Below are 17095 nucleotides of genomic sequence, written 5' to 3'. Positions count from 1 at the left end.
CATTGCGGTGGCTTCTTTTGTTTCGGAGCACCGGCTCTAGGCGCGCGGGCTCAGTAGTTGTGGCTCGTGGGCTCTAGAGCACAGGCTCAGTAGTTGCGGCTCACGGGCTTAGTTGCTCCGCGGCATGTGGGATCTTCCCGGACCAGGACTTGAACCCGTGTCCCCTGCATTGGCAGGCAGATTCTTAACCACTGTGCCACCAGGGAAGTCCCCCCTTTTCTACATTTAAAATTTTTTTGTAAGTGGGCATGTTAGTTGCACAATGATCCTTTACATTTACAGGATAATTATCCGTTAATAGGATAATTAATATGATGTCCTAAAAAGGAGTGAAAGATAACTTTGAAAGTCAGCCCCTATTGGGACAAACATGCGGGCGCTGCTCCTTAGTTAAGGTGAGGCTCTGAGCAGCCTCAGTGTTCCTCCAACCTTCGTTGATCCTTCTCCTGGGAAGGACGAAGATGTGGCTTTTTCCATCAACTCTTACTGATTCAGGGCCTGAGTGGTTTCTTGACTCATCCTGGCCACAGTAGGTCACTGAGGCCTTGCAATTTGAAGCTATTCCACGTTTATTGTCTTTTATCCTTGAGTGCGGGTATTCCTGGGAGATAGAAGTGTGAAGAATTGAGCTCTGTGGCCCTATGCGCCCCCCAGATCTTGGAGTGGGGCAGGGGTGGTTGGCGAGTCTTCTCTCCTAACCAGGGATTCCAGGACTTGTTGGTTTTCCTGAGAGCTGGTTGAATTGGAACGAGTAAGTCTCAGCCTATTTTCTTAGATCTTATGCTTTCAAACCTTTAAAATGGAAAGATCGGTTGGAGCTTAATGGAGACAGTTGTTCATTTCCATTGAAAATTTGTTTCATTTCAATCCATGAAAGTAGAAAAGAGTGATTTCTAAGTGCATTTCTCCTTGCTGTCTGGGCAGTGCATTGCTGGTTAGCACAAGGTTAGAGGGGGATAGGGAGAGTGGGAAGTTCTGACTAAACATTTTGGTTCCCAGGTGGAGGATGGCACAGTTCTGTTAATGGCTTAAGCAGAAGGTTAGACATTTCTCTCATTGATTATTGTTGGTTGAAAGTGGGTATTCTGCCTGCCTAGATTCAGTCATTTGGCCCCTTCTCTCATGAGAGGCTTTTCTGCAGGACAGTCCGCCCTATCTGCAGAGTTAAAAATTTCCTGCACTGTAGTGCTTTTCACAAGGGACTAGCATTAAGCTTCCAGCTCTCAGTGTCTGCCTGTGGGCGGCATCATAAAATTGTTGATGTCTTTGTAGACTTTGCCTCTTGTGCAACTTCTTGTTACATTCATTCAGCAAACTTTGTCACTGTACTGGGTTATTACATGCTTGCTGTCAAGGACTTTATAATCTAGTAATAGAGGAAAACGTACGCATTATTAATATGCAGTGCAGGTTAAGGACTATAAGAAATGTCTAGAGAAAGTGCTGTAAAATCTTAGAGATGATAACTTAGCTGGGGACAAGGGCAGGAGGGGGAGGATAGGTAGAGGTCAAGGAAAACTTCATGGAAATGATGGCATCAGAAGATTAATTACCATTGAATTCAGCCTTGAAAGATTTCTACAGGTGAGGAAGGGGACATGAGCAAAGGCAGGGAAGTTAAAGATCTCTTTGCAAGACACCAAGGACTCCAGTGTTACTGGATTCAAGAGAAATGAGGCTGGAAGAGTTCATTGGACCAGATGTGTAGGGCTTGAAATGCCAGGCCGAATAGTTGGTCTTTATCAGTGGCTACTCGTGGAAGCTAAAGGCTTTTAAGAAAGTGAAAATTACATTTGGGTTCTGGGAAAAATGATGAGTACTGTGCAACATAAACTAGACAGGGGAGAGGCCGGATACAAGGAGACCGGTTTATTAAGAGGTACCAAGTGCCTGACCCATGGCGGTAGGAATGGAGATGAAGAGGCTTGGAATGAGGTAATTTGTTGCCTCCATGTCTTTCCTCTGTGACACCTCTGCCAGCCGGAGCTCTTTGGAGCCGTAGTATCTGTAGGTAACACTGTGGACATGGCTGCCCCAGAGAGGCAGGCTTGCCAGGAACTCTCTCCGAGAGTACAGACTATGTCCACAGTCACTTCTCTGGACTGCCTCCCTGGGTTTTTACTGAGGCACTGATACTAAGCAGGCAGATGCCACTCTTAGGGTTGCTAGATTTAGCAAACAAACATAGGGGATGCCAGGGACTTCCCTGGTGGTCCAGTGGTTAAGACTCTATGCTCCCAATGCAGGGGGCCTGGGTTCAGTCCTGGTCAGGGAACTAGATCCCACATGCATGCCTCAACTAAAGATCCTGCACGTGCCAATGAAGATCCCGTGTGCCGCAACTAAGACCCAGCGCAGCCAAATAAATAAAAGAAGAAACCAGAGCTATGCTTAAAAAAAAAAAAATAGAGGATGCCAGGTAGATTGAAATTTCAGATAATGGATAGTTTTTTAGTATAAGCATGTCCCACAGAATATTTGGTGTATCTGATATTCCAGTTTAACTGGGTGTCCTGTATTTAGTCTGTCAGTCCTAACTATCAGTACTTCTCATTCTTCCCTGGCCCTGGGATCAGCTTCCTCCGCTCCCATTTCCTACCTGTTACCTCCTGAATTAGTCTCCTGTGGGTCAGGAGTCAGGTAGAGTATGTGCTGCGCAGGAGGGATCAGTCTAGCAGTTTGGGGGGTTGGTGTCCCAACTCAGTGCCAGGGTTTGATACTGCCACATTATGTACAGTATGCAGGGCAGATTTCTGTCTATAACCAGACAGACAGGGAGACAGGAAGAAAGACCTTACGTTCCAATGTCAGAGGGGCTGTGAGAGGCTCTACGGAGCCTTCCAGGTTTCAACCCAGTGTCTCAGAATATATCTGCAGCCTGGAGATGATATCCCTGAAATGTGGCTCCCCCCACACCTCACCTCATCCTCATTTCCCTTTTCCAGTTCTACCCCACTCACATTCCACAAAGGTGCTTGGAGCTCTTTGACTTAGGCATACTGTTGCTAAGCTCATACTGTTCCCTTTGCCTAAAACACCCTTCCCACATTCTTCACCCACAAGTACCTCTCCTTCCCTTCCCCCTTCCTCTGTGCCAGCCTGGGTCAAGGATCCTTCCTCTGGGTTCCCAAAGAGCCCTCTGCAAACCTTCCTCATAACCTTTTCCACAGTTGATTGATTCCACCTGTTACTGGTGTGTCTCCCATGAAAATACGGGCTTCCTAAGGATAAGGACCTGCTCCGTCAGTGTCCTTGGTGCTCACCACCATGCCTGCACCTAGTAGGTGCTCAGTAAATAGGTGCTGAATGAATAGGATGCTATTTGGAAGCTTCACTGCCCCTTAAACCCCCTATCTGTGTTCTTTAGGGAGCACCCAGCTCCAGCTTCCCCCTGCCCAGTGCACACGCCTGGATACTTCTCCACACTTCGGGGCTGGGAGGATTTGGGGGTTTTTGGCCACGCCACATGGCTTGTGGGATCTTAGTTTCCCCGACCAGGGATTGAACCCAGGCCCTTGGCAATGAAGGCATGGAGTCCTAACCACTGGACTGCCAGGCAATTCCCCTTGTCTGGGAGGATTTTACAGCACTCTCATTAGCGTTAAAGAAAACCTGTCTGGAAAGTCTCAGCCCTGGACCTACCTGTCCCCACACCTTCCATATGCCCAGACTGATAAGGCCCTGCATATCCTGGCATGAGCCAAAGACATGGGCTGGACCCTCTCGCCTGTTTCCCAGGCATTCCAGCTCCAGGTGGCTGCTCTCTCCACACTCCCTTCTGCACACAACCTTCTGTGCCTTCTAGAACCATCCTCCTCACTGGCATCAAATGCTTTCTATCAAGCCATTTGTTGCCTTCATTGTTAGGGCTTGAAGGAATGAATATAGAGAACTGGGCTGCCTGCTTGTGCCCACTGTGTGTCTGTGTGTGTGTGTGTGTGTGTGTGTGTGTGTGTCGGGGGGTTGACTGAATATCTTATTTGTTTGGCACTTATGTAATAAAAAAATAATAAAATTAATGGAAAAATAATTCAAAGGCACATATTAAAACACATGATTCAGAATAGCATTGTGCTAAGCACTATCTTATATATAGTCATAGAAACTTCTTTCTAGGACCTCAGTATCTAGGAAAGATCATCTGCATTTTATTATATATTTAACATGTATTTACTGAGTGCCTTCTGTATGCAAAGGTGCTAATAAGAAAGATACAAAAACATTTGTGACAGATGCTTGCCATCAACTTTTAGTCTAGCAATATAGGTGTAAGTTTTATGCAAATAACATGCATATAGTTTTAAAGAGATTAAAGAAAATTGAAGTATAGAAACTCTCTAGGAAGCACTGATAGAACCAGGATTGGGACCTTTGTCTACCCTTTGTCTTTGATGCTTTATACTTGCCTAGGGAGAGCTGAAGTGCTCACAAGGAGCCTGTGTGTGCTTGCTATGTCTCATGTCTGTGTTATTGAAGAGAGTTGTTACCTAGACTTACAGGCACTGGTAGAGAAAAAGCCAATTATTTTTATTAATCAGCACGCATGCATACTTTATCTTGGTCTGCTCCTTTTTTTTTTTTTTAATTGCGGTATGTGGGCCTCTCGCTGATGTGGCCTCTCCCATTGCGGAGCACAGGTTCCAGATGCGCAGGCTCAGCGGCCATGGCTCACGGGCCCAGCCGCTCCGCAGCATGTGGGATCTTCCCGGACTGGGGCGCGAGCCCGCATCCCCTGCATTGGCAGGCGGACTCCCAACCACTGCGCCACCAGGGAAGCCCTGTCTTGGTTTTTAGATGCAGAGTAAAGGAGAGAGATGCAGCTTGGGAGGAGGCTGGGAGGACAGACAGAGCCCCCAACCCCAGGTTAGTCAGGATGGAAATAGAATACCTCAGCTGCTGCAGGTACTCATATGCAAGACTGTTGTGGGAGGCAAGGCTGAGAGGGAGTCTCTTCAGATGCTTCCAACATGAGCTTCACAAACATACTTGGGTAATGCTAGGAAATGTCTCTGGAAGGAGGTCAGCGGACAGGACGGTGATGACCTGTGTCAGTGGTCCAGAAGGGCACCTTGTGACCTGGGCTCTCAGCTCTAAAGCAGCAGCCGTCCTGGCCCTCGGCCTTGTGCCCCAGCCCTGCTCCTGAGACAATTGAGGCCTCCAGGAATTGGCAGGCAGATTGGGCAGCAGAGACCCTTGCAGGAAGTTTAGGAGAGGCTCCTCAAGCTCTGGTTTGCAGCCTTTTCCCTGTGATCTGTGGTTTGGCCTGGGAAACCTCGGGGAGTGCTCAGAGAACAAGCCACTGATGAAGTGCTCCTCTGGTCACCGTGGCAGGCAGCTCACCACTGAGGGCCCTTGTGGTCTGTGGTTCCTGCCCTTCAGGCTGGCTGGGGACCTGCGGATTAGGAAGGATCCTGATGCTGAGGGCCTGCCTTAGCTCTGGGTCTTTTCTGGTGTCTCAGTTGAACTAGCCCCCCCAGAGTAGGGCCCTTGGGGGACTTGGTGGCCAACTTCTTGCTGGGAAACAAGGGACTTAACTCTCCGCTCCTGGCCCACCCTACTCGGGGGCTCTCCCTGCAGGTACCTGAAGGAATTCCGCACCGAGCAGTGCCCACTCTTTGTGCAACACAAATGTACTCAGCATCGGCCCTACACCTGCTTCCACTGGCATTTCGTGAACCAGCGACGCCGCCGGTCCATCCGCCGTCGGGACGGCACCTTCAACTACAGCCCCGACGTCTACTGCACCAAGTACGACGAGGCCACAGGCCTCTGCCCGGAGGGCGACGAGTGAGTGCTGCCCAGCCTGCCCTCAGAGGAGCCCCCTGCCTCCTGGATCAGATGCCCTCAGAATAGTCCAGTCAAGAGTCCAAGATGCCAGCCAGAGCCTGCCTTTGGGGACCTGCTGCAGCCTGGCCCACCTTCCTATGGTTTGGACCTGGGTTCAGACCCCGCCATCATCTGGGGGAGACCCCCTTCTCCTTTCCCTGCTTTTGGGAAGCCCTACGCAGGCCTTTCTTCTGCTAAGACTAAGGGGCCACATCTGAACCAGAGTGGCTTCCTGGGCCTCCTTCCTGGTCCCTTGCAGGTCACAAGAACCCTCTCCCCAGCCCATACTACTCACTCGATCCCATGCAGTTCCCACCAAGGCTGGCTGTTTAGTGACATACAGCCTCTCTAGTTCCCTTTTTGCTGACCCTAAATATTTTGCCACAAAGCTCTGTGAAGAGACAGGGCATAACACATGACAAACGTGAGGTGGCAAACCTGGGAGCGTCACTGAGGGAGCACTTACTGACCCTGCCTAACAAGTGTCTCAGCCGTGCGGAGGTGGTGACGGAGGCACTGCGGGGTGTTCTGTGGGTGCACCTCACTGAACCACCCCACACCAGCTCTTCCGTTTCTCCCAGGGGTCAAAGGCTTGCTCACCCCTCCCCCCAGCTTCATGAAGCACCCAGGGCCCGAGGGCGTTTGCTTCTCTGAAGACCCCTGACCTAGGCAGTGTTTGTTCTCCCAAGAGTGCCCCCCTCTGGAGCTTCTCTTCAGGGCAGCCCAGGGCCCTGGCTGAGTAGCCTTTGAGAAGCTGAAGTGGGAATGCCAGGCCTTTCAGGACCCACTTTGGGCTACAGCACCCACCGGCAGTGGGAGGGTGGCTCTGTTACCTCAGCAGGACTCATCTCTTGCTTGCCTCTTTGACCCACCATCAGTACACCCGCTGGGTCATGAGAAAGCCTTCAACGGGCAGGGAAGGGCACGGCTGGTAGCCCAGGCTGCAGGGGGCAAAGGTGAGTGACCCCCACCCCTGCTGCTGTGTTTCAGGTGCCCATTCCTGCACAGGACCACAGGGGACACTGAGCGCAGGTACCACCTGCGCTACTATAAGACTGGAATCTGCATCCACGAGACAGACTCAAAAGGCAACTGCACCAAAAACGGCCTGCACTGCGCTTTTGCTCACGGGCCCCATGACCTCCGCTCCCCTGTCTACGACATCAGGTGGGCTGATGGCTGAGGGCCGGGGTGGGGGCCTGGCTGCAGACGCGGTGAGTACCACCGATGGAGTGCAGGGCTGGCACTCTGGTTCCTTCCTCCTCATGCCCTCTCCCCGCTCTCTCTGTCCTCTCCTCTCTTCCCAGGGAGCTCCAGGCAATGGAGGCCTTGCAGAACGGCCAGACCACAGTAGAGGGCAGCATAGAGGGCCAGTCGGCTGGGGCCGCAAGCCACGCCATGATAGAGAAAATCCTCAGTGAGGAGCCTCGGTGGCAAGGTAAAGGTGGCCACACGAAAGGCCGTACCCCCTCCCACCAGCTGTCTGTCCTCCCCCCTCTCCTCCCCACGGCTGCTCTGAGGACATGGCTCACCACCACCTACTGCCTTCTCCAGCCCAAGCCACCACCTCTGCTGGGAGGCACTTGCCCCCACATCCCAGCTCACATCCCGCCAACTGCAGCCCTGGCATCCGGGGGCACTTCTGGGGGAGTCTCCCCAGACACACGTTGCCCTGCTCCCGTCACCCCAGGTGCTCCCTAAATTCCGTCAGGAGGCTTTCACACATACATGGTCGTACACGTATATGAGTACACATGGGTGTATTCTCAACCCTCCTGTGGACGCCCTTTTAACTCTGTGAGCTGTGAGTATCTCCAGTGAGGGACGGTGGCATCCTCCTTTCCTCTCTCCCGGGTCTCACCCTTGGCATTGGCCCACGAGGAGGTGGCCCTTTTCATACCTCTCACAAAAGCCTCGGCTCCTAGACTCCTTCCTAGTGGCTTCTCCTTCCCCTCCCCGCGCCCCGCCCCTGCCTCATCCACCTGACCCCTGCCTCTGGCCCCCTGTGCAGAGACCGCTTATGTGCTGGGGAACTATAAGACGGAGCCGTGCAAGAAGCCCCCACGGCTGTGCCGCCAGGGTTATGCCTGTCCCTACTACCACAACAGCAAGGACCGGCGGCGGAGTCCCCGGAAACACAAATACAGGTCCTTTGGCCCAAGCAGGCCAGCCGTGGGAGGGAGGGTGGCAGGGAAGGGATCACGGCAGGGGCTGCTTGCACTGTGCTCTCAGGGAGGCCAGCCCTGGGGATCACAGAATCACAGGACCCAGGTACGAGGGGGGAGAATGGTCAGGATAGCTGAACGATAGGGGGCCTTCCTGGATCCTCCTTTGGCATGAAATGAGGATCTTGGGTTAGAAGCCCCTCTAGTTCGGATCCTGAGGGGCGTCTGCCAGGGCCCAGCTGTGGTGTGGTTGTAGCCTGGCTCTCCTTGGGCTGCACAGTGCTCGGGGGGAGGACTTGGCTGAAGCGAGCAAAACAGTGTCCTTGGTGATGCAGCCAGGTTGGGTCAGAGAAGCAAAGCCAGGTTTCTGGCCCCAATAAGGCCCTCACTCTGCAGCTGATGTTTCCTACTTCTGAGCCTGGCTTTGCAAAGCCGGGAGACCAGAGAGGGGCCCTGAAAGCAGCGATCTCATTGGCATCCCCCAGATCCGCTCTGCGTCCATCTGACCCCACCCTCTTATTTAACCAGGTCATCTCCATGTCCGAACGTAAAACACGGGGACGAATGGGGTGACCCTGGCAAGTGTGAGAACGGAGACTCCTGCCAGTACTGCCACACCCGCACGGAGCAGCAGTTCCACCCAGAGGTGGGCCTTGGAGCTGGCGCCCGAGCTGCGGCCCTTCGAGGGTTGGGGGTAGCTTAACGTGTCCTCTTTGGAAAGCAAGGAGAAAGGAAAGGAGGGTCCGGGCCGATGCTGGCAGAATCCATCCTGACACCATCCTGGGAGGGATCTGTAGCCACAGGCTCCCCCACTGGGCAGTACGTAAAGGAGCCCCACACCCTGATTTGGCAGCTTTCCTTGTCTGAGCCCCCGGTTTTGTTTCCCCGAGCCCCCCGATAGGGAGAGCACACGCTGGGCGTGGTGACTTGGCCGTTCTGGGCTTGGCACCACTTGTGGTACTGAACGTGGCATCAAGATTTAAAAAATAAGAAATCCCCTTACCGTTGTCCTGTGCCATATGAGGGCCTAGGGTACCAGCAACTTCCCTGATGCAGCCCCTAGCCCCACAGTGTGGCCTAGGCTCTGTCAGTGTGCCACAATCTCACGTATGGTATGTAGAAGCATGTGCTATCCCTTCCCTTGGTTCCAGGGAGGTCAGGACACCCTGAGATAGACACATGGATGGAAACTACGTTATGTGGGCTACAAACAGCAGGGTAGAAAGTTAGGCCCAGCGTAGATCCCAACCCAGAGTGCTCCAGGGTGGATGGGTGTTGCCTGTGAACTTGGCTCCCTTAATGCCCAGAGTTACTTTGGAAGGTCACAGCCCTGGCCAAGATCATGAGTGAGAGTAGCATGGAGAAGATGCCTTTGTGAGAGCTGGGTCAGGGCTGGCTGGGCCTGTGACCACAGGAGGGGGGTGGTCCCTGGCATGCGGGCGGCAGTGTCTGCTCACTCTGGGTTGAGTAAGCAGTTGGCAGGGAGAGACTTAGGGAAGCGGCATCGGGTGGGGAGGAGAAAGGAGAGATTTCTAAGCTAACCCAGCCATGCTGAAGACACCCCTGGCTGCCTTTCTCTCTCTGCCCAAGCCTGACCCACCTCTGTTCTGCTCTGCCCTCCAGATCTATAAATCTACCAAGTGCAACGACATGCAGCAGTCGGGCAGCTGTCCCCGAGGACCCTTCTGCGCCTTCGCCCACGTAGACCGTATGCTGTTCCCATTGCCCTGGGGCAGTGCCTCTCCCCCCTCCCCTCTTGTCCCCCCTCCCCCTAAGTTCAGTGTCAGCCAGCAGTGGGCCCCTGTCCCCACTGGAAGTTCCATTCCCCCACCCCCCTGCCCCACCTCTCTGGAACTGGTCTCAAAACCCTGGAGCTTCCAAGGTTGTGAGACAGCAGGGACTGTGCCCCTGGTTGCGCACTCACAGTCGCAGGCAGGGTGAGGCACCCTCCCCGAGCCAACTAGGCAAATCCCAGCAGCCACCCCGTGCCCCACCCATGGCAGACATCACTAACTGAACACAGCACTCTGCCCTGCTGAGAGCAGAGCTGTCCAATCACAATTTAATGCAACCCCCCTTATGTCATTTTAGATATTTTATTAAGCACATCTAAAAAAAAGAAAAAGGAATAGGTCAATTTTTAATAATATATTTTTATTTAACCCAACATAAAATAGCATCATTTAAAATACAGTCAATATAAAATCAAGATATTTTCCCTTTTTTTTTTTCAAACCAAGTCTTTGAAAGCTGGTGTGTACTTGAAAAGCTGCAGCACATTCCAATGCAGGCTAGGCACGTTCCTGGTGCTCAGCAGCTGCATGTGGTCCTGGGCTGCGGTACCGCTCGGTGCCACTCCAGACCACCACCGCCAGTCTCAGAGACTGGTTTGAGTTACAACCTGTGTCTACCCCAGGCCACTGCTCTGTTTGTCCTTAACCTCTTTCTAGCCTTAGGCCTTATCTCTGGGATTAGAGTGAAAAATAAACTGAGGCCCCAGGGAGGGGGAAGCACACATGTGGCTCAGAGGTGGGCCCAGCCAAGGCAGCACAGAGAAGCAATGAATGGCCCAAGCTTTGGAGTCGTGTGGATTGGGGTTCAAATCCCAGCTCTTCGGTTTCCTAGCTCAGCCCCCTTGGGAGATAAACCTTAACCTCTCTGAGCCTCAGTTTCCTTATCTGTAACATGGAGACCATGGTATTACTTCTGTCTTCCAGTCATTGTGAAGATTTACGATTAATACAAATTGCCTGGCACATAGTAAGTGCACAGCATGTGATATTAATAGAAACGGAAGCCTTCCCTTTATACACAGGGGGATGCATGCTCTCCTTTAACAGAGACCCAGGTGCATTTTTGGAGGGACAGAGCTGGCTCAGGAGCCTGCTGACACCCTGCCCCTGTCTCTTGCAGAGCCACCCCTCAGTGACGACCTGCAGCCTTCCTCAGCTGTGTCCAGCCCCACCCAGCCAGGTCCCGTCTTGTACATGCCGTCTGCTGCTGGAGACTCGGTGCCCGTGAGCCCTTCCAGCCCGCATGCCCCTGACCTCAGCGCTGTACGTGCCTGTCCAGGGGGTGGGGTGGGCACCATGCCTGCCCAGAGCCAACACCTGCCTCTCGTGCCCTGTGCTTGGGGAGGAGGCCTCCGCCCAAGGGTGCTGCCCTTTCTGCACCAGGGTTCTTCTCTCTGTCAAAAGCTGATAGTGGCTGGAGTGGTGTCCCCAGAGCCCTGTGATCAGCCTGGGTAGAGCTGATCACAGGTAGTAGAAGGGACAAAGCCTGTCTGCCCCCCAACACACAGCTTCCACATGGGGTTCTGGGTCCTGGGTGGTGGTTGCTGCCTCCTGGCCAATTAAAAAGGAACTGAGCCCCTTGATGAAGGATCCCCCTCCCACACAGGGACGGAGAATGGGCCATGCCCCAGCCTGCATTTTGCCCACCAGCCTACTCTCTTCCTTCTCTGCAGCTCCTCTGTAGAAACAGCAGCCTCGGCAGCCCATCTAACCTCTGTGGCTCCCCACCGGGCTCCATCAGGAAGCCCCCGAATCTGGAAGGCATTGTCTTTCCTGGGGAGTCTGGCCTCGCCCCTGGCAGTTATAAGAAGGCTCCTGGCTTCGAGAGGGAAGACCAGGTGGGAGCTGAGTACCTGAAAACTTTGAAATGCCAGGTAAGGGATGAGGGGGCAGCCCAGTGAGGTTAGCATGGGCTAACCTTCTGCATGCGGCAAGAGAAGACCTGGAGGGTTGTCCTGGCCCAGCTATGGGGAATGGACTGGGAGCTAGGAAGCCCCTGTTCCCAGCCTCTTCAAGACTGAGCAGAGTGGGTGAGGCCATCCCATTTTACAGATGAAGACAGGCAGGTTAGAGGCTGAGCACCTCACCCAGTGTCAGAGCCAGTTAATAGAGGGGAAGGGGTTACTATCTCAGTCTTCTGACCCCACGTCCGGACTTTGCCCTGCCCTGTGCTGCCTTGATGGGACAGTAGGGCCTTGGGGAGCAGGACAAGAGGGGTGTGGAACTGGCTTATCTGTGACTTGGAGTCACAGGGAGGAGAGGAGCAGCTCCCCCGGTTCCCAGGGTAGGGAAGGAGGGTGCATGTGTGTGAAGGGGGACGGCACAACAGGGGTCTGGTGCCTCCTTCCCCCTCAGTGAGCCATGGCAAGTTGATGCTTAGGAGGACTCATGGGCTCAGGGTCCCTCCCTAGCACCACATTCATCTCCTGCTCCCTGACTTTTCTCTCAGGCCAAGTTAAAACCCCACTCACTAGAGCCCAGGAGTCAAGAGCAGCCTCTGCTTCAGCCCAAACAGGTATAGAGCCCTCAGCCCCCTTTCTCCCCTTCTGGCACCTGCTGTGGACAGGATATAGGCCCAGAACCCCAGGAGGCTTCTTCGGGGAGCATGGGGCACCGCTTTCTCTACAAACTGAGGGCAGGATTAAGGTGGGGCTTCAGCCCCAAATTCAGAGAGGGTGGGAGTCAGGCCCTTGAGCCCCTCACCTCTGGACTCACTCATTAGCCAGTCAAAAAAAATATTTATTAAACACCTGTCCTTGCACTGAACTTGCTTCTCCCTTCCCCTACTGCAGAACTTTAGGGATGAGTAGGCCCTGCAGCCTCCAAGCCACACCTGTCCAACTCCAGCCTCCCAACAAGGTGTTGAGGGCAACCAGGCGAGAGCTGGGATGCACCCTTCACTTCTGCCCTTGCCAGCCCCCGGCCTCCAGCCCCCATCCGTGGGCAGCCATCCCACTATGTCTCTTCTTCACTCTCTCGTTGCAGGATATGCTGGGCATCCTCCCTGTGGGCAGCCCCCTGACCTCAAGCATCTCTTCTAGTATCACCTCCAGCCTAGCAGCTACTCCCCCTAGCCCCGCCGGCACCAGCAGTGTTCCTGGCATGAATGCAAATGCTCTGCCCTTCTACCCCACCAGCGACACGGTAGAGTCGGTCATAGGTAATTGGGCCATTTCTGTTGCTAAGTCTAGGAGCAGGTCTGGAGTCAGAGATACTAGGTCTCTGGAGTGAGACTCAAACCAGCACACTGGTCACTTAGACATCTGTCTTGGGAGAGTCAGAGGGTGGGCATTCTGAGCCCTTTGACCTAAATGGAACATGAGCCCAAGGTGTAGGGCCAAGACTAGCCTTTATAGCAAATTAGCCCTCCAGTTTCCTCTTTTGTGCAGATTAGAAAGAGATGCCTCTTCCCATGGGTATGTGCAGTCTCATTCCACAATGTACGTCATTCAACCCCAGCTAGGTATCCTTGTGAAAAGCCTGCACAGCTGTCCTTAGAGTATCCTTGTGAAAAGCCTGCACAGCTGTCCTTAGAGTTCCTGGTCATTAGAAGCCACTGCCCTTCTCTTTCAGCAGTCATTTATGGGTGCCACTTTGTGCTAGGTCCTACTGCAGGTATTGGGGTGACAGAGATGAAGACATGCTGTTCCTGCCCTCCCAGTCCAGTTCCTCAGAGCGCAGTGGACATTTGTTGGGCAACTACTGTGCACTAGCCACTGAGGGTCCAGAGACCTGCCTGCCCTCAGTGAGCTCAGGGGTGAGACATACAAGCTGTAACGTCAGGGGACGAGACCTCTGTCAGCTGGATTAAAACTCATTTCCCCCGGGTGTATCGAAGAAGGCTTCTGAAAGGAGAGCCATTTGAGCGGGACTTGGCTAGGGGATCGGTGTTGGCAGAGGGGCAGCCCAGGCACAAGCAGAGGCTTGAGCGAGCACAGCTCCAGTGGGACAGAGCTCGAAGATGAGGCAGGGGCAGGAGTAGAGGCAGTAAAGGGCAGGTGGGTCCAGGAGGTGCGGCCTGGAACCTCGGGACTGTGTGGGCCCTTGGGAGGCTGGGAGGCTCACACTCCAGTCACTCTGTCTCTAGAGTCTGCCCTGGATGACCTGGACCTGAACGAGTTTGGAGTAGCTGCCCTAGAGAAGACTTTCGATAACAGCACGGTGCCCCACCCAGGCAGCATCACAATCGGTATTGGGCATGGGTGGGCAGGATGGCTTGGGAGGGGCCCTGGGGTCCAGCCTGGCCCAGGGGGTGGGCAGACGAGCCATGCCTTGCTCAGTGTGGCCCCGCATGGCTTGTCCAGCCCTCACTTGGCCACGCTCCTGGGCCTCTCTTGCAGGCGGCAGTTTGCTGCAGAGCTCCGCACCCGTGAACATCCCTGGCTCCTTGAGCAGCTCTGCTTCCTTCCACTCAGCCTCCCCGTCCCCTCCTGTCAGCCTCTCCTCGCATTTCCTGCAGCAGCCCCAGGGCCACCTGAGCCAGTCAGAAAACACATTTTTGGGGACCTCAGCATCACATGGATCTTTGGGTAAGAGGGGGTATGGCTCTCTAAGGCCTGGGGCAGGAATCTGGGCTTTTGGAAAGTGCCTTTGGCCATTTTGTCCATGGCTAGAGGCAGTGCAGAGTGGAGGTTAGAGTAGGGGCTCTGGGCATGGAGGCGAGTCAGGACCCGGTTCCACGATTCTCTGAGGTGTGTGAACCTGGACAAGTGACTTAGCCTCTCTGCCTTAGTTTCCTCTGTGAAATGGGTATAATGGCAGCACCCATGTCGTGTGGTGGTTGTGAGGCTTAAATGAAATAACATGAGGGAAGTGCCAGGTCCCGGGCCAGTGCACAGTGAGAAGCGTGGCCTCAGAGTTGCCAGGGCCTAGGTCTGCTCTCCGTGCCAGTGTGGCGGTTCTGCCTAGTCGCCCAGAGCTCCTCGGGGCCAAGGGAGAGGTCCGAACAGGCTCAGCCCTGGCGCAGCGCGGCCTCCCTGTCCAGCAGAAACACCAAGCGGACCCAGCTGTAGCTCCAAAGGCTGTTGGCTGAACCCAGCGTTAGAACTGTGTGGACCAAGGGCTCTGGAGGGCACGTCAGAGCAGAGGGTCTAGAAGCGCGGGTGGAGACCTGTGTGTGTGCGTGGGGCCAGTGCGATGTCTGTTACGTAAAGCAGCAGACGCCCAACCTGCTGCCTCTCATTCAGCAGCAGCTGCTACTCTTACTTGCCCCTCCCCCAGCAGCTGTTCAAGATCAGAAACACCCTCCCTGAGGGTGCTAGGCATCCTGGTCACACTGAGCCCGAGCCTCTGAGCTGCCCTTTGACATTCTGAGCAGCTTTGGGTCCTTCCCTAATGTCTCTGAAGATCAGTGCAGCACCTTCACAGCTGGTGTTGATGCTGTCAGCTCAGATGCTTGCTGTTACGTTTGTCTGGCTTGCCCATATTCTGGAGGTATCTTGACTGCAGCCCTACTTACTGGCCACGCATTCCTTCCTTCCGCACATAGTTATGGATACAGGGTGAGCTCAGCAGTCCCTGCTGGCATGGAGCCATGGTCTCTCAGGAGAGGCAGAGGTGCTCAGGCATTACATCATACTTAGAGACCATCACTGTTGTGTGGAGGCAACAGGCTGGGTGCTGCGATTCAGAATAATAGAGGGACCTAACCTGGGCGGGGCTCCCCGAGGAAGTGGCTCTTCTCCACGAGAGGAAATGCCACCCGAAGCACAGGAGGAGCTTTGCTGCTGGCCAGGGTCGCCTCAGCAGGGATCCCAAGTCCTCGCCTCCAGGACAGGGCAGAGGGCCTCGTATCTCCATACAGGACGACGTTGGTCATGTAGGGGCACTTGTGTTGCTTGGAGGACAGACTCTCATAAATCCGTTTGGTTCTAGAACATCCTGCCTGGACTAGTGGGAAAGGGAGCAAGAAAGAAGTCATTAGAATGATATGTGTGGGCAGAATGAGGCCAGAGGTGGATATGGGTCTCCCTCAGAAGACAGGGGCCATCCTGGGGGCCACAGAGCAGGGGCACATGGTGTTAGTTAAACATCTGCTGAATGAGTGGGTGAGGGGGGCGGTGGATGAGCACACAGCTTAGCTGTTTGCAAAGAGTAGGCCTTTGGAGCCAGATGCCCTGGCTGTGTCCTGGCTCTACCACTTAACTGTTTTTGTGATTCCTGGCAACATGTTTTATCTCTGTTTCCTCACTGTAAACAAGGGGGATGGACCAAGGGCTCCCTGTGCTCTTCTGGCTCCAGCTCTGCCATCATCTGAGGCTCTTGACCCATGTCTTTTTTCCTGAATCTCCTCCTGGGTCTCACATCAGGGTGCAAGAAGGCTCCCCTTTCTCTAGCCTGAAAGTGAAGTTGGGCTTACAAATTGCCACATTCACAGACTGCTCTCCCTACAGCACTTCCCAAGTCCCCTGAATCACCTCGTGAGGCAAGTGATGGGAACCCCACTTTACAGATGGGGATGCTGAGACTCGGAAGTTAAATAGCAGCTGATGAGTAACAGGTGGCGCCTACACATCCCTGTGAAATTCCCCAGCCTAACCTTGCTGGAGCCTTGCACAGCCAGCCCCTGGAGGCCCCCAGGCAGGGCTGGACAGGGCAGGGGCCCAGGTCCAAGCCCAAAGCTCTTCCGGAGCTCTGATGTTCCTCCCCTTCCTGGGGCAGGTCTGAATGGGATGAATAGCAGCATCTGGGAGCATTTTGCCTCTGGAAGCTTCTCCCCGGGCACTTCCCCTGCCTTCCTGTCAGGGCCCGGGGCTGCCGAGCTGGCCCGGCTTCGGCAAGAGCTAGATGAAGCCAACGGCACCATCAAGCAGTGGGAGGAGTCCTGGAAGCAGGCAAAACAGGTACTGGGCCCCCACGCCCACCCGCCTTTCCCGGGGCCTGGTGGCATCTAGCCCGAGCCCGTCTTACACAGAGTGGGTGCAGGGGCTGGGGGAGGTCAGGGGTCCTGGGGAAGAGAGCAGAAGCTCCGTTTGGCTTATTCTCTCCCCCTGTGGAAAAACTTGCTTTGCCGGTCAGGACCCTGGGGTGGCTGGTATCCCAGGCCTGGGATTCCCTCTGTGAGCTGCTTATTTGGTCTGGGCTCATAGCACTGCCTGCTTCTGTCCAGAAGCCCTGACTCTCCAGGGCTCTGTGTCCAGGGTTCTAGGTTCTGAGATGGGCCTTATGTCCAGCCACAGCATGGCTGCCCCTAGAGGTGCTGGCCAGCTCTGCCTGGTGCTCCCCTGCTGTGCTGGGCTCAGCCCCTTTCCCTGCCCACAGAGGGTCTCTTGCAGGTCCTGAAACCTCTCCTCTCTGCAGGCAGCATCATCC

General features: G+C 54.4%; 1 protein-coding gene across 1 annotated transcript in view; it reads left to right on the top strand.

Annotated features, from left to right (window-relative positions):
* UNK (unk zinc finger) overlaps positions 1-17095 on the top strand; it is a 35271-nt gene that overhangs the window by 15460 nt on the left and 2716 nt on the right. Inside the window, exons 2-14 of the mRNA XM_007454334.1 lie at positions 5578-5787; positions 6817-6993; positions 7134-7264; positions 7838-7973; positions 8520-8637; positions 9615-9699; positions 10905-11047; positions 11458-11658; positions 12234-12299; positions 12770-12944; positions 13872-13973; positions 14125-14313; positions 16445-16626. Coding sequence (XP_007454396.1) covers positions 5578-5787; positions 6817-6993; positions 7134-7264; positions 7838-7973; positions 8520-8637; positions 9615-9699; positions 10905-11047; positions 11458-11658; positions 12234-12299; positions 12770-12944; positions 13872-13973; positions 14125-14313; positions 16445-16626 — 1915 coding nt within the window. The remainder of the gene's footprint in view (positions 1-5577; positions 5788-6816; positions 6994-7133; positions 7265-7837; positions 7974-8519; positions 8638-9614; positions 9700-10904; positions 11048-11457; positions 11659-12233; positions 12300-12769; positions 12945-13871; positions 13974-14124; positions 14314-16444; positions 16627-17095) is intronic.

This window comes from Lipotes vexillifer, unplaced genomic scaffold, assembly GCF_000442215.2.
Source record: "Lipotes vexillifer unplaced genomic scaffold, Lipotes_vexillifer_v1.1 scaffold518, whole genome shotgun sequence".
In the NCBI taxonomy this organism is placed as follows: domain Eukaryota; kingdom Metazoa; phylum Chordata; class Mammalia; order Artiodactyla; family Lipotidae; genus Lipotes; species Lipotes vexillifer.
This window is presented reverse-complemented; position numbering and strand designations above follow the sequence as displayed.